We start from the raw sequence: 15,626 nt of genomic DNA, 5'->3' as shown, positions 1-15,626 counted from the left end.
GGCTATAAGGTACGCCAGGGGAGTCCCCGATGTGCTTGTCCTTCAGCTGGCTGAGGCCAAAGAGACAGGCTGGCATCACTGTGTGGGAGCCCTGCAGATGTTGCTTTTGCAGGCCAGAGGTCAAACCTAAAAAAAGATCTGAGTCTAATAAAAAAGAAAAAGCAGGTTGGTTTCCTTGCATGTACCTAGTAAAACCTAGTTTAAAAGACTTTTCTAATTTAACTCTTCATTATGCCCCCAGAATTACTATGTTTAAATTATCCAAATGAGTGACATTACTTAAAAAAGCTCCAGTGAAAGAAAACAAATCAAGGAGAAGGATGATGCTATTGGAAAAATGAAGCATTTATTAAAAAAAAAAGTTTTGTGTGTTTTGGGTAAACTGGATGTTCAATTTATTAGCAATACTACATCCTCTGCCATGTGGGCAGGTGGTTTCTTAGCATCTGCTCTCTCAGGGCTCAGTAAGTTAAAAATAATAATTTGTGTCTTGCATATGTATAATTATGAACAGCTCCTTTTGCAGGCTCTGATAGATTTAAGCCAGCTTGCCTGACACTCCTCAGAGCCTCTTGATGAAGTGTCAGCAGTGAACTAATTCCTGCAGTTCTCCTCATGGAGTTAATTTTATTCATAGTTTTACCAGCTGACCCAGATGATAGATCCAAGAATTATGTGGTTTCCCAAGCTTAAGAAAAGGTTAATCAGTTGAATTCTGTCTAATTACAGTTGAGATCAAGGGTGGCTAAGTCCCATGTATTGAAGCAAATGAGAACAAATGTGCTCTCAATGTTTTATAAGAGGCAATGAGATCTAAACTGAGGAGACCAGACACCATGGTTGCCCAAGAACAGCTCATCCTTCTTCTGAGTGCACATTGAAGCCACAGTTTGTTAGAGAAGGACAATAAAAACACAATTGTGTAACAGCCATGGGAAACAGCAAGTGAAGGACCACTGACCTCACTTGAACTAGCAAGAGCTGCAACAGTAAATGCCATTTGGAGCCTGGCAAGAAAACAGTATCCCCATGGAGTCAATTTTATGAGGGTATTTTGGACAGCAATTACAAAAACGTAGGCAATGGTTCCTAAACATCCAGAATGATGGCCATCAACAGGCACCACATTCAGTGTCAGATGAGTAGTTGGCATCTTAGTGCAATTTTTGCTTTTCCACATCTTGTGCATGGTTGCTAATCCCTCAGCGCTTAAGAAGCAAAACAGAAGTCTATTCAACCGCAGCCAGACTGGCTCACTGAATTCATACGTAGTCTAGAATTTCTGTTTCCATTTCATTTTCACTCCCATCAGAAGGCTTGAAGTCCTCTTCCTCCTCCTCTTCATCATCCTCATCCTCTCCAGACTCATATGTCAGCTGCTCTTTGCCATCTTCACTGCTTGTTGTACTTGAGAAAAGAGCTTAATTGGGAAGAAAGAGGGGAAGACATTACGATTCCTTTCTCAGTGAAACCTGGCGGAATGTGCAGTAGAGTTCATAAATCAAGTGAGAGGAAGGCAGAAGCCTGAAGGTCACAGCTAACATTGCACATCTTAACAGAATGCGATCAAAACCAGATCAGCTTGTTCTCCCACTCCAGGATTGCTAGGAGAATAACAGCAGATTTGCACTATCACGTGTCTTCACCTAGTTGATTCTAACGTAATTCACTGGGATACTGATTTTGCCCAACATCATGCAAAAATAGCTTCCTCACTTCTCCTTGTTCAAATAAAGCCAGCAATAAAAAGCATCACGTTAATTCTTCATGCCATCAACTGCTACATCTGTAAGGATAATATCACTGGTAGCACTAGGCAGACATTTATAACCTGAAGGCTACGATACAGGGAAGACGAAACAGAAAACTTTCACTCCCAGCCATTTATAATCCCAACCCAGGACGACAGCTTCATCTCCCTCACTGTGATGAGCCGGAACAAAAAGAACACCAGATCGAGCACCACCATTTAACCTTCACAAAGAAAGAGAGTGAATACGGGAACACTGCTGCCCCAGGGCCAACTGCAGTATCTTGATTCAGTCCACAAGCTTTTAACACCACCAGAAAGGCAGTAAGATACTGTTCAGCACTTAGAGGTTCAGAAGCATCCTTACCAGGTCTTGTGGATCTGATTATCTGCTTTATCATCAGAGACATGGTATCTCGCAGATCATCACTAGTCTTTGGAAGGCACCACCCATCCCGCTCTGTGCATTCTGACTCTGCACCATCATTCCGACGGATGATCTTCTGCAAGCTAAAAAGCAGCAAAAAGGCGGGGAAGTGTTAGCCTTCTAAAGTCAGACACAGGCTTCAAATGGGACAAAGCATGACTTATTTCCTTTACATTTCAATAAGCTGGAATAGTATCATATTTGGTTATTCACATAGCTGTCATGAGGGAAAGAATTTCATGGGTCCATTACATTTTTATTCAGAAGCTAAACACTTCTTAAACTGCTGGTCAAGGAGAGAGAGGGAGGAATGGACTGGATATAAATAACAGGCTTTGAAATCTAACAGAAGACCCTGCTGCCAGTGTGCAATACCTTTCCACATTCAAGTCACAGAGCTGGTAGAACATCTGCCGATAAGGTGGTAAGGCTCCTTCTCGGAAAATGTAGATAGATTCCTAAAAAGAGGAAAGAAGGAAAAAGATTTAATGTGTGTTTCATGATGTAACAGGTCAACTTTGACAGAGATTGGAAAGTACTTCCTATGGGCTGACTCAGGAACATGGCACTTCCTATACAACAGTCCAAGGCAAGGAGTGATGGTCTGCATATGGCAAAAGATAAAGCTGAATGAGGAATGCAGCAGTATTTCACTGCAGCCATAGTCACCACAACACAAACGTGCAGAGAAAACATCACTTCTTCAAGCTGCAACTTTATCCATAACTTGTTACTGCGTAACAGTGGATCATAGGTTTCTTTCTAGCAAAAAGGAAAAGAATAAAAAATGGGACTCCTGTTTACATATGTATTTTGCCCTGCTGGACTCTGCAGGACAACCTGATAAACACATGGTGATATTTTGTACTTCACTGCCCATAAAGATCTCCAAATTTATCAGAATGAAACAAAATGCCTATTACATCTAAGACTAGGGCTGAGAGTACCAGTCCCAACTTGCAGCTTGTAAGATATGCATTAAATGAACAGCAGGTGAAAGTTTTGCAGTGAAAGATACAACTAGTAACCTTCCAGTTAAACGTGAGGACACCAAATCACTCACATCTCAAAGAGTAATCTGTACCCTTAAGTGACTGACAAAACAGGAAACATCCTTTTTCTACAAGACTATTTCAAGATTCTGGTAGAAGAGGGTTAATACCTACCTTGAGTTTGTACCTGCTGGAGGCAGGCTTTTTTGAAGTGGATGCCCCAGAAGTACCAAGCCCTTGTTTCAGATCATGTATACTGACTGTATGACTTACTGAAAGATGAGAGAGAGAGAGAGGGAGGGAGGGAGAGAGAGAGAGAGAACTTCTTTCACGCTCTGGCATTGTAATGTCACTTCTCTATTTTGATTCAACTTTGCTGGTCAGCAAAATATCAGACCAACCTAGCAACTGAGCATGTGTTGCTCATTCTGGAAAGATGTTACTGCATGGCAAATCAGTCATGGAAAAGGTGGTGAGTTTGGCTGTGTTTTGTCCACAGCACATTTGTTGATGCATTTAGCCTTTTCTACTTCCCTTTGAGAAGAAAGGGAATGATACTCCCCTCTATGCTGTGCTGCTCTGTCCACCGAACAGAATGTGTGAGTTCCTACTGTGTTGAAGAACTACAGTGTGTGTTCATTACAACTCCTTTGGTCCTTCTCTGCTTCACTGTGTATTGTGGTCTCCTTCCCATGACCCTGCTTTGGGAGCGGCGTAGGAAATCAAGGGAGGGGACAGTGGCCTGAGCACATGGTACTTTACAGTTATGATAAAGCTTTTCTGAAACAGCTTGATTCAGCTGGGTTCCCCAGACTCCTTTTTATCTCCTATAGACATGCTGGCTCAGCCAGCCAGGCATCCAGGCATCCCAAATTCTCAGAACACTTCCCAACGGGGAACTCTTCTACTGGTTTTAACAGCAGCACCTTAATGCAACCTGAGATAAAGTTCCAGTTTTGGCTGAGCTGGAACACAGGGAGACTTTTCACCACCTGTGACAAGGAAGGGATAAACCAAAGAAACATGGAATAGCCAGATATCACTTCTGCTGGCTCAGCCTACCTGGCTTTTTGACAGTGATGGGCAGACTGTAGTTATACGTGCTGCGTTTTGCTTTCACCGGCATATCATTAGGGGCATAACCTAGAGATGACAAAAGAAAACAGACATTGAACTGAGGGCAAGTACCCTGCAGGATAACCCTAGCTCAGTAACAGAAGTACTAGTGTGTGAAAGGAAAGTTGATCTTTGGGATACACTGATTTTAGTGAGCTGGGGAGGAGAGATACCAGAAAAACAAAACTAATGACTGGATACTGCTCTCTCATGGACTCATCACATGACTTCAGAAAGTCATTTCCCTCAACTTGCCTTCTGCAAAATAAGAGCAGGGGAATCCTATGGCCCAAGGTCTGAGACAGTGTTCTGCACAAGCTGTTGAGATCCTTGAGAAAAAGCTACTATATAAGCAATAGAATCTATTGCTCAGTGCCTCCTCACAGTGAGAGGGAAGATGCCTGCTGACATAGACTTGGACTTTGAACACATAGAGGAACAAAGTCAGCCAGCTGTCCTCCGGGTTTGGAATGTGCCTAATGAGGAAAGAAATACTGCATACTATGAAATCAAGTATTAAATGAGTTTACAGAAGAAATACTGGAAACAAATGAACTCTAGAAAGATGTCCTCTCCATCAGAGCAGACTCAGGAAAACCTGTCTTTAGAGTTTAAAAACAAATAAAAAGTACTACAAGGATTAACCAGAAAGCAGAGGGAGGGTCTCTGTGAGTTGGGCCATTTTACCATATTTCATTCCACAGCGAATTCGGAAATCCAGGACTTGATAAATTTTTGCTTCAGGGTGTTTTCTGGGGTCATACCCAAACCTAACCCATAAGCTTCTCCAGGGACCTGTTAGCTGTGTAAACACACAGGGGGAGGATGGTTACTAAAGAGAGTTCAGAGTTGCACAGTTTCTTAGAAAATTCTGATATGTTCCCTCTTTGCCCAAAGATTTTCTTTTTTTGACAGCTCTTTCCTCACTTTCAGCACCAGTGTTCATATACCAAAACTTGGGGAATCAAAGCATCTAAGTTGAAAATATTTGTGCTTTTACAAATTAACTTGCAAGGTCACAATAAAATGTTTCTATTTGGAAAATTCCTGCTACCATTGCCAGACAGCCTGAGTGTTTGCTGTAACTGCAAACCAGACTAGAACCTGTGCAGCAAGCAGTCACTCAATCCTCCATGATTTTAACTTCTCTTTAGAAGCAAGATTTTCCTTCTCTCTTTACATAACATTAAGCTCAGGTTCTTAGTGAGGATCTGAGAAACTGTAAAGAGCCAGGAAAAGTCAATTGATCCTCCCCCTCCTAGCTGCCTGAGATAGGAACAAAAGCAATATATCAAGAGACTTACCATGTAATAGGCCAAATATGGCAACAGAAGTTTCAGCTTGTCTGGATGAACACTAATATTGGCCTTTACTGCATTCCGAGACCAGATAGGACGGACTTCAAAGAGCTAAAATAATACAGAACCAGTGGTGGAAACAGTGGGAAGGAAGTGGGTTACTAATGGCAATTTAAATTTTCCAAATGGACTCTCTCATGTTTTAGCCTTTGGCTCACAATAAGAGGTGTCAGAATGGCAATCTGCATAGCCAAAAGTAGAAGCAAGCCTTATGTAAGGACTGGTGTCACAAAAAGGAACTTAGTGTACCTTTGCTGCAAAGACACATTCAAAGCTTGACTTGCAAAGTGAACTGAACACAGCGGTCTCAGTTTAGTCTACTGAGACTTGTTGTATCAGTCAGACTTCTGATCTGTTCCATTGTTATCCTCAGAAAAACAGACCATTTTCATTCAACAGCCAGTCTACTCTCCAAAAAAGCTGGAGAGCTGGTCAGGCAGCAGGCAAACTGAAAAATTCACTTTCAGAACACAGTTAACTCTGATGAACACAATTTCAGAGCCGTGGGTGGCATTTCAGATACATGCCATTCATTCACTTCAGTGATGTGACTTTGTCATGCCTTGATTATCTCACCCATTATTTACAAGGAGAGCTACAGCTGTTCAAGGCACCAAATATTCCTGTAGATTATGGCCTGGCAGATTATGTCACCACAGCCCTTCTCCTTTGACAGATTAGGGAATGGAAAAAGCATATGTATATTTTCCTAAGATCACACAGGACTGCTGATATGGTACTGGAATTGAACCCAAAGGCCCAGATTAAGCTCCTGGTCTAGTCACATGGACCCATATCTTATTTTGTAGAAAGGTTAAACAGGTCAAGAGGCCTTTTGTAGAAAGGTTAAACGTCAAGATCTCAAAACCTTCAGAGAAGCCAGCAAGTAGTTACAACTGCTAACATACAGAAAATTCTTGAAGCCAAGAATCTTCCTGGAGGTCAGAGAAAATGGCTGAACACAGCTTTTCATACACAGTGTGCCACAGTACAGTGCTCAGTCCAGCTCAGGAATTTGTCATGTACCTTTCGCAGCTCTTCCTCCACTTTTTTATCCACAGGATTAGTGCACACTTTCTTCCAGGTCTGTACAGCAGCATCCAGTGGTTTAGCTGGGATTTCTTCATCATCAAAGTTCACAAAGATAGCATTGTGTGGACGACGGGCTCTGCTGAGGCCAATCAGGTTCTCGCCAGATACTTGGGGATTGTTGTATCCGTCCCTAAGAAACAGTGCAAAGGACTGGATTTGCTTTCTGTGACAGAACTGTGGCCTTCATTGGAACATGCAGAAAAGAAGTTTGTTTTCCAAATTTCCAAAGAGAAGAGACGCAGCTGTGTGAACAATGGATTTAACTTTGGCCCAACCTCTCTATGGATTTTGGAATCACATAGTGGTAATCATAAAAGATTCTTAAAAGTGTTTTACTGAAAACACTGAGGAAAAAAACATTTAAACTTTAAAAAAAACCACACGACTACATCCAGTTGCCCTATGACAGAGCTCCCCTGTACTATCTGTCTGAAAACCCTCAGGCAGTTTATTGCTAGCTTGTATGAAATATATATTTGCAACACAAAAGGCTTCAATCCTATGGTTCACACTGTATTTGCTCTACTGTAATTACTGAAGTCCAGGAATGTACAGGGAAATGGAGTTACTAGTTCAATCTTGAAGTAAGATAATATTTATTTCTATTTTTTTAGTTCTAGTGAAGGACTACAGTGAGAAAATGAAAGATGTTTCTTGTGGGAGATATCACAGATTGTTTTGCCAGAAAAACAAACAAGGAGTCAGCAGGAAACAGCTCCAGTGAACGTGATCATGGGAACATTTGGCATTGACTCCTGCGTACTCTCCACTAAGCTCCAGCCCACTGGAAACAAGCAGAAAGCAGGGCTCACTGCACCTTCTACTGCATTAGCGTCCTGGGGGGAGGCAGTTGTCTTCCTCACATCAGCCAAATCAAAAGGGATAAAATAGAAGAAGGGAGCAGCCTGAACACGTGAAATGCATAAATGATGTATTTAATGCTGCTTTAATGCTTCAAGAGCACAGATCTCATAATCCAAAATGTTGAGGTCAGAATGGACTGGAGGCATCTACAGGTGATGAAAAGGAAATCTTAAATTGAAAACGTGGCTATTAGAAATATGTATCAAACCAGTAAAAGGTTTCACTGCCTGTTCATTCAGGAACCAACACAGATATTTATGACACTGTGAGAAAAGGCACTAACCGGTGCTGTATATCTGGCCGATAAAAATAGTCGACAGGAGTGTCCAGACGTGAGAAAATTGGTGGAGGGATGTAGAGAGGTAACTCTCTATTGAAGAATTCTTCTTTCTCTGGTTTGAGCATTAGGACTTTGTCATACATGGAGGTTTGTTTGCCGTCAGGTCCAGAGTGCATTGCCAGGTACTGGAAGTCAGACATTCCTGTGAGAAACAAAAGTTTCAAAGACAAAGAGGTACACTGTGAAAATAATGATATTTCACACAATAGTCACTTCTCAGGAACAGGAGCCTGACAAGTTTATGAAAAGTTTTATACAGCAGAGAGGTTGTAAGAACAGAAGACTTGATTTTCCTTCCAGTCCTAAATTCTTAAAGAGAAGCACTTCCCTTTCACATCAGATGTGCTAGTCTGTAAGCCACGCAGACACAAATCAAGGTATTACCTTGAAATTTGTAAACAGTAGTGACAGTCCCCAGAACTTCCATTTCGAACTTGACTTCCTGCTGAATTTGTTTTTCAGCATCCAACTGCTCTGGCTGCTTCTTCTTGGTCCTCCTTCTCACCTTGAGCAGCATGGTGGAGGTGGGGAAGCGATTGGCACATACGGGATGGCAGTAGGGATCCTTGGGGCGGAAATACAGCTCCAGCCTTTTCGCAGGGTCCGCGTAGATCTACGCCAGCCAGAGCACAGGCGTCCTCTGTTAGCACCCCGGCCTCCCGCTCGCGTGCCAGGCCTCCCTCGGCCCCGCACCCTCACCGAGGAGGCCTCCAGCCTTTCCACCTTGGCCACGGTAACTCCTGCCAACGCCGGTAAGTCCCGCCAACACCGGCAGCGCAACGGGGGGACTCGTGGCTGCTCTGATCCCGCTCCGTGCTCCCTGGCCTGCCTCTCATGGGAGGCAGCGGCCTGGAGAGGCAGCTTCACCCCAACCCCCCCAGGCCCTGGAGCCCACCACCCCCGGGCTGCCCGGCCTAGGCCGCCATCCTGCCTCCTCAGCCCCTTCCCACGGGCCGGGCCCCGCGTCCCCCGCCCGCCCCCGGCGCGCCCCTCACCCGCGACACCCCCTGCTCTCCTCCCAGCGTCCGCAGCACGGCGCCGACGTCCCGCACCAGCCCCGGGTACTCCACGCACACCAGCCGCGGCCCGCGGGGCAGCTCCAGCACCGCCGAGCCCACCTCCCCCCACCGCCCCCCGCTGCCGCTGCCGCCGCCGCCGCCGCCGCCGCTCCCCGCCGCCATGGCGCCCCGGTGCCTCCCCGCCAGCCGTCCGCCCCCCTCCCCCCCGCGGGCCGCGGCGCGAAGGTTCCGCCGCTAAACGGTTCCGCCCGCCGCGGCCTAGCCGGGCCCCGCCGCCCGCCGCGGCTCCAGGCCGCTGTGGGTCAGCGGGGAGGCGGCCGCGGCCGCGGCGGGAGATGGCGGGCGGCGGGGCCGCTTGGCCCGGCTTCGCCCGGAGGCGCCGGCGCGAGGAGCGGCTGCGGAGCCGTCGGGGAGGGTCGGCAGAAGGTCGGTATATTGCGGTTTTTTGGCTCGTCGTCTCGTTCTTTCTCCGAGGCTCCGCTACAGGGCGGCCGCAGAAGTGCCAGGCCTGGGTAGCGGGGCGTGTGGAGTCAGCCGCCCTCCCCGCAACTGATGAGGCTCACTTAAAGACTGTGATTAAAAAGAAAAAGAATGATTGTTGCTGTGTCTCCAGCGTGTAGGGTGCAGTGGTACCACAGTTGCAGCCTCTCTGCAATCCTCAGGCTCAGAAACCCTCCGTTTTCTTGGCTCTGACACTCAAACCTTAAGGTTTGCACCTGCTTGTTGGCAGATTTCGGTGGAAGCCCCCCGAAGCGAGCGAGGTGGCAGGGCTGCGCAGGGAAACGCGTGAGAAGCGGCCACCCCGGCTGCTCCTGCGGGCGCTTCCTCCGCAGCGACGGCGAGGGGCGCTTGAGGCCACGGTTGTGCCCGTCCTGGCTAATACCTGCTAATGAATGCTGTGGCTTGGACCAGAAATCCCCACTGGCGTCATTTAAACACGATATAGGTGGCAGTAACTCCCTGGATGAGCTCGAGAGGAGCTCAGTGCACGCAGTGCCTGAAACACTGAGTAAGTCGAGACAGAACTAGTGTCTTCCAGGAGTAAAATACTCCGGGGTTGCCGGAGCAATCCGGCGTTTCCATGTGCCCTGGTACCTGGGAGAACCCGCTGGCCTGGGCTTTGTCCCCCATCCACCCATCCATCTTCCACTTATTTCCCCAGCTTTGCTGCGATGCTCTGTGCATCACACGGAAGAGCAGCCAGGCTCTGCGAGAAAACACGCCGGGCTTCCAAAACCCTGTTGCCTCCCGGAGCCCGTGGGAAGCGGCGAGGAGGGCTAGGTCCCACATTCCCACATTTCCCTGAAGTCCTGCTCTGCTCCCACCCTGCCAGCCGTCGCCCTGCTGAGCTGCAGTATGAACCCCTCAGGCAGTGCATCCTTGCCACACGTGTTTTGAAGGCCCTGAGGTTATATGTGTTTTCAGTAGGTTCTGTGCGCTGTACTTTTTCGGTGAGGTGAATACATACATTTTCATGAACAATACACAAATCCATAGCAAAGTAGGTCAGTTCTGCTTAGTAGTAGTACTTCAGTGTCAAAATACAGATCTTTGTGCTATTTAGTGATGTAAATCCGAAAGAGTGTAAAAAACAGCGCGAGACCGGAGTCAGCTTCAGTTTATCCATCCCCGGTATGCGTACACACAGTCCCTGAGTTCCTCTCTTTCTGTGCTGCTCGTTGTGTTGCGTTTAATCTGGTGGAAGGGAGCATCTTTGCGTTTCACAGACATCGGGGGACCCTCTGGGTTGGGACATTCCACGGCTGTGACCTGTGCCCTCTGTACACAGCGAACATTTTTATTTTCAGTAGGATTTCATGGTGTTTTTTAGAAAAGTGGGCTCTGACTGGAGTGCCCAGGCTGAATGCTAATCTCCGGCTGAAATTTCTTCTATACTCTCTGTTCTATATACTGTGTACCATGAACTGTTAATGCGATACTGTGTTCCACTTTGGAAATGGTTACAGCAGGAAACAAAATGTTTGTGGAAAAGTGCTATAATATATAAATATAGGATTCGGTGGCTGACACTACCATAAATTAAAGCATTATTTCTAGCTGCTGAGATGCCTTAGATACCACATGACTTACAGAACATTTTTCCAGGAACAGTAATGTTTAAAGTGCCTGATACTGGGCTTCCAAACTATTGAAAATCTTGGTTAGTGGGGTTTTTTATTATTATTTGTACAGAGAGCAGAAGCTCTTTCTGAAAGTAGTTTGCTGGATGGAACTTTGTTCCAATACAAACCAGAACAGACTATTCTGCTCTAAGTAATACTAGTGACAATTCAGATCAGCCCAGTGCAACATCCAGATAATGGAGGCAAAAATATGCTTCATTTCCTTCCATGTCGTAGTCTCTTTTGTTGTTGGCAATGTTTTAAGGTTTAAAGACTCCAAATTGCAAGCATATTTTTCATGTTTTTATTACCCCCTCCAAAAAAAGTCTTTGCAAGGCCTGCCAGTCCTTGGATCATGTGACTTCACCAGCCTTTATCTCCCGCTTTTGAGCCGCAGTTTTTACCCGCTCATCTTTGTAATCTGACATTGTGATTTGTTCACTTACATGCTTGTTTTTCTCCTCAAAGAAGATTTGCTGAATCATCGGGGAGGAGGCAAGAGTTCTAGAGGCAGCTGGGGGCCAGTGATAAAACCACGGCCACATCCCCAGGCTTCAGGGTTTGCAGATGACAACCCTTCAGTTGAAGGCCTGAGTCACATTCCCTTCCGAGCTAAGATTGCTGGGGACATTGGGATTGAGGAAGTGGGAGGTAGTGCCCCAAAATGTAAATTATTGATTCTGACAACTGCAAGGTTTTGTGTTGCCCCTCTTGCAAAATGTACAATGATGCCAAGAGAAAGCTAATATACCTTGCAGGCTGGGGGCTAAATCCTGCTGAATGTCATATGTTGGGCCTTCTGACTTCTGTGGAAACACATACTTAAGGGGGATTTGACTTGAAATAGGCCAAGGTATGAAGTGCCTGTTTTTAGACACTCAGTAGCAAGGTGTAGCATGAGCAAAGATGTCTCGGGGCTCCCAGACATTCATGTGCCTGTTTATATTTTGTTGTATTTTGAGAGAATGCACCAAACTTCACCGGTGTAACTGGTGAAGTGAATTATGTGGTTATTTACATCACAACTGGTCTGAGTTTGTCCCACTGCCTAATGATTACAGTAAGAGCTGGGAGCTGAAATGCCTCGGTTCAGTTCCCAGGTCTTTCACTTACTCTCAGCATGACCTTGGATAAGTCACTTTCTCTCTCCCAGGCCCTCGGTTTCCCTGTCCATAAAATAGGAATAAGATGTTTCCATCTTTGTGGAGCCTTTTAAAATCTTTAGAAGAATGTGCTCTGTAAATGCAAAGTGTCATTAATATCCCTGCTTCCTCCAGCACCACTGTTGTGACGTTACCCAGCAGGCATGCAGACATGGGGGTCTGTCTTTCTAGCTAATTGTTTCTGCAAGTTCCAGTTACGATAGTAAATCTCAGTTGTCCCATGCACATTCACTCTGAAACCAAACCCCAGTCTCATATTGTCAGCTCTGTCCTTAATCTAAGGTACTACAAGATGTGTTTCACACATATTTTTGTAGGTATCTTTCAGATATCAGAAATAAATGTCCCGCCAATAGTACATGATATTTTTCTAAGAACAGTTTTAACTTGAGATGTTCTGCTTAAAATAGTACTTCAAGGAAGTAAGATAGCTAGTTGGTTAAGAAACAAGACTAGAAGTCCGGGTGACCGAAGTTCTAATTTTAGTTCTGCAACAAGTAATTTAAAGGGAAAATGCAGATCAGGATGGCAGATCCCAATGCAGGGACCTTGCTTTGATGCTTTGAGCAATTTGTGTGGGCTTTTTCACAATGCTGGGTGCCACTCCTGTGCAAGATCATTATGCATGTGCAGCAACTATATCTTGTTCATATCTGTAGATCTCAGAGTGTGACTGTGTTATTATCCCCACTTTTCAGATAGGATACCTGAGACATAGAGTGAGGTCATGACTAGCTCAGGTCAGCTGACAAAGGCAGAGCTGGGATTAAAACCATTTTTGTTTGACATTTACCCCTCTCCATGATGCCACAATATCAGAGTGAGCTGCAGTTTCTGGATTGTCTTCTCCAGGCACTGTCACACCTGGGTGGCCATCGAGCCTGACTGATTCACAGTTGAGCTAGCACAGGCTGGATCTAAATAAAGGGCTGGGCATGGATGGCTGACTGACACGCTCGTTCACCATATCCACGCTCTCAGGATAATGCTCCATCATCTCTGACTTCCCCTTCCCCAACTGAGGCAAGAGATAATTTGTATTTTATAAAGAGAAGAAAACATCGGACTTGGCCACTGCCAAAAATCCCACCAAAGCTCCTAATATAGAAGGGCCTGGGAGGCAAGATAAAGTCCCTTTGCTTTAAAATTATTCAAAAGGAAGGCAGAATCAATGGGATAGTTTTTTTTTTTTAACTCATCATTCTTGATGAGGAAACCTTGAACCTCAGAATTGCATTGGCCAACGCTGAATGTGGATGTTGTACTTAGAACTTGCTTAGGAGCCTTTGATGCACAGAGGGATTAGATGGCTTAGAGGTTGCTCATGGCCTGGAGAGCAGTAGATTATGGGCTGGAGCAGAAAGATGTGTGAGAAATTTGGCCCAAGAGTGGTACAGAAACCACAGGGATGTGATTCATCTTGTGTAACTTTAGATGTCTACATACTCACAATTCATACTAGGCTCCCTTTTTCGTCGGTGGGAGAAATAGGTGCATGACTTATCTGTCCTATTTTAGATACGTGCTTTAGGAGGGGCTGAATCACTCCCTAGGTATTTTACTTACCAGAAAGGGAATCTTTGGGTGACTAGCTCACGTTGGAGATATCTTGGCCTGCAGCACTGCTGCCGGAGGTTTCCCACCTCATACAGCATGGGGGGCTTGGGACAGCACTTGCATCCAGGCAGCCAGCTGTGAACAGATGGTCTCAGGTTAGGGTTGGGGCTAGCACTTGGATCAGCTCTCAGCAAAATTCCCTAACATAGGCAGGACCCAAGGCACCAGTTTGAACGCAGCCAAAGACCCAACGGTGGGCGTGACGCAGGATGATGGCTGCCTGTGTGGTCTAGTACTAAATGGATAATAGTCTGGCAATAGTGTGGTTTGATGAACTGAAGAAACACAATGTGTCTAAGCTGATGGTCTCATGCCACTTCCATCCTGCTGTACCAGCATCCTCAGCAGGGAGACCAAGCAGAGGACGGGCTGTGCAGGAGTTGTCCGTTATCCTCCCCATCGTGGCTGAGGCGTGCAGGCAGGGAGCTCGCGCAGGCTGTGCTCGTCCAAGGGAGCTCGTCCAAACACGGGAGAGTCTCTCTATGATCTTCAGCTGTATTGATTTGGTTAATGCTGCCCTGTTGATTTGGTTAATGCTGTGAAGGTATTTGGTATTTCCTCTTCTATTTGCTTGTTTTATTGACTCTTCAAAAAAAGTAAAGGGGAAAACTAGGCAATTATCTGCACACAAAAGCCTAGTGACTAGTATTATTCTGAAGGGTTAGGTTTGTCTTCCCAGACCTAGGGAAGACAGCATGGGGGAGAAGTGTTGTTCTGGGTGTGGAAGAGGGGCAGTTTGCTCAGGAAGCATCTGAATTGTTTGCTGTAAATCTGCCTCTCCCCTTTGGGCAATCTTGCTAGGAGAAGGTTTGCTCTGCATTCCCCTGGGGCTCTGCGTTCACGTTTGTGACTTTGGGGTTGCACTTACCGGGTTTATTTGCATGGATCGGGGCTCTTTGTTGCTCCTGCTCGGAGTGGCAGGAGCGAAGGGCTGACAGGCCTTTCCTGCCAATCTGTCTGTTGTTCAGATGAAGTGGTTGGAAAGTGCTCACTCTCCAGTTCCCTCTTTGGCTCAGGCACTCCGATAAGGCATGGGTTGTCCTATCTTGCCCTGGGAGCTGTTCCTCCTCCCTAACAGGCCCACTTTGCCGGCTGACAGTTAGCAGCCGGCAGTGCTTGATAAACTTATCAGACCAAAGCTGAGCCCAGTGCATGCTCAGCTCCTCCCCAGCCTCAGATTTCCCCATTCCTGGGGACTCTTTGCTCTCTGTCTGCTTTGCTGCCTCGTAAGGTGAACAAAGATCACCCTTGGGCCACCAGGTCAAAATTAGCCTGAGGACCAGATTGAAAAAATGCTTGTTTTTAAACTGCTTCTTTAAAATGAGAACTTACAGAGTGTTCTCAGCATCAGCGTCCTGCTCTTTCTGCTTGGAATAATATTCACGAGTGGAAATGCTACTCGTGTCTGGTTTGTTCTGTGTATCTACTTGTCCCATTTCTCTGCTTGTTTGGAAGTTTAATGGTTTTGATGCTGGGGTCTAGGTGCCTGTGCTTGGGAGATTTCTTTCTAGGTAGAAATTCTGCAGAATTAGGTTGCTTTCCTGGATTACGGTTCTCTCATTCATTGCTAGTATCACAGTAACGCTTAGGAGCTCCAGCTGAGATCAAGGCTCCGCTGTGCGAGGCACCACATGTGGAAGATAGTCAGGGATGGGGCTGCCCCTCCTTATCTTACCACTGGAATAAAGAAGTGAAATAAAGGGAAGGGGAGAGGAGGGATTACTATCCTCCTTTCACAGATGGGTTGCTGGATTTCTGTGAGCTT

General features: G+C 46.0%; 2 protein-coding genes and 1 long non-coding RNA gene across 6 annotated transcripts in view; 1 reads left to right on the top strand and 2 right to left on the bottom strand.

Annotated features, from left to right (window-relative positions):
• Positions 1-24: 24 nt before the first annotated feature.
• Positions 25-9,135, bottom strand: GTF3C5 (general transcription factor IIIC subunit 5). 3 transcript variants are annotated; one of them, XM_064523798.1, is made up of 12 exons: positions 8,935-9,135; positions 8,324-8,552; positions 7,883-8,081; positions 6,670-6,865; positions 5,590-5,694; positions 4,973-5,087; positions 4,232-4,312; positions 3,344-3,441; positions 2,553-2,635; positions 2,118-2,260; positions 1,269-1,420; positions 25-126 (listed from the first exon to the last, which is right to left on the bottom strand). In XM_064523798.1, the coding sequence occupies exons 1-12, from the start codon at positions 9,118-9,120 to the stop codon at positions 121-123; spliced, it is 1,593 nt and encodes a 530-aa protein (XP_064379868.1). In that variant the 5' UTR covers positions 9,121-9,135; the 3' UTR covers positions 25-120. The 3 variants fall into 3 exon arrangements, with proteins under 3 accessions (XP_064379868.1, XP_064379866.1, XP_064379867.1); XM_064523796.1 differs by having other exon boundaries at positions 37-144; XM_064523797.1 differs by lacking the exon at positions 25-126 and having other exon boundaries at positions 325-1,420.
• Positions 9,136-9,235: 100 nt separating this feature from the next.
• TSC1 (TSC complex subunit 1) overlaps positions 9,236-15,626 on the top strand; it is a 58,499-nt gene continuing 52,108 nt past the window's right edge. For both annotated transcript variants that reach the window (XM_026101762.2, XM_026101758.2), the window contains exon 1: positions 9,236-9,384. The gene's annotated coding sequence lies outside the window, so the exon portion shown is untranslated. The remainder of the gene's footprint in view (positions 9,385-15,626) is intronic.
• Positions 10,559-14,833, bottom strand: LOC135330384 (uncharacterized). Its single transcript, XR_010392393.1, has 3 exons — positions 14,730-14,833; positions 13,811-13,936; positions 10,559-10,737 (listed from the first exon to the last, which is right to left on the bottom strand). It is a non-coding gene; the product is annotated as an uncharacterized LOC135330384 (long non-coding RNA).

The sequence above is a fragment of the Dromaius novaehollandiae genome, chromosome 20 (assembly GCF_036370855.1).
Source record: "Dromaius novaehollandiae isolate bDroNov1 chromosome 20, bDroNov1.hap1, whole genome shotgun sequence".
Lineage (NCBI taxonomy): Eukaryota > Metazoa > Chordata > Aves > Casuariiformes > Dromaiidae > Dromaius > Dromaius novaehollandiae.
The sequence above is the reverse complement of the archived record's forward strand: the minus strand, read 5'-3'. Positions and strand labels throughout refer to the sequence as shown.

Excerpts from the sequence above, each read along its gene's own strand:
- GTF3C5 (XM_064523796.1), bottom strand. The coding sequence starts at position 9,120 with ATGGCGGCGGGGAGCGGCGGCGGCGGCGGCGGCGGCAGCGGCAGCGGG. Across the intron at positions 2,636-3,343 it reads CCAGCAGGTACAAACTCAAG|GAATCTATCTACATTTTCCG; the intron begins GTAGGTATTAAC and ends TCCTCTTTTTAG. Across the intron at positions 1,421-2,117 it reads AATCAGATCCACAAGACCTG|CTCTTTTCTCAAGTACAACA; the intron begins GTAAGGATGCTT and ends TTCCCAATTAAG.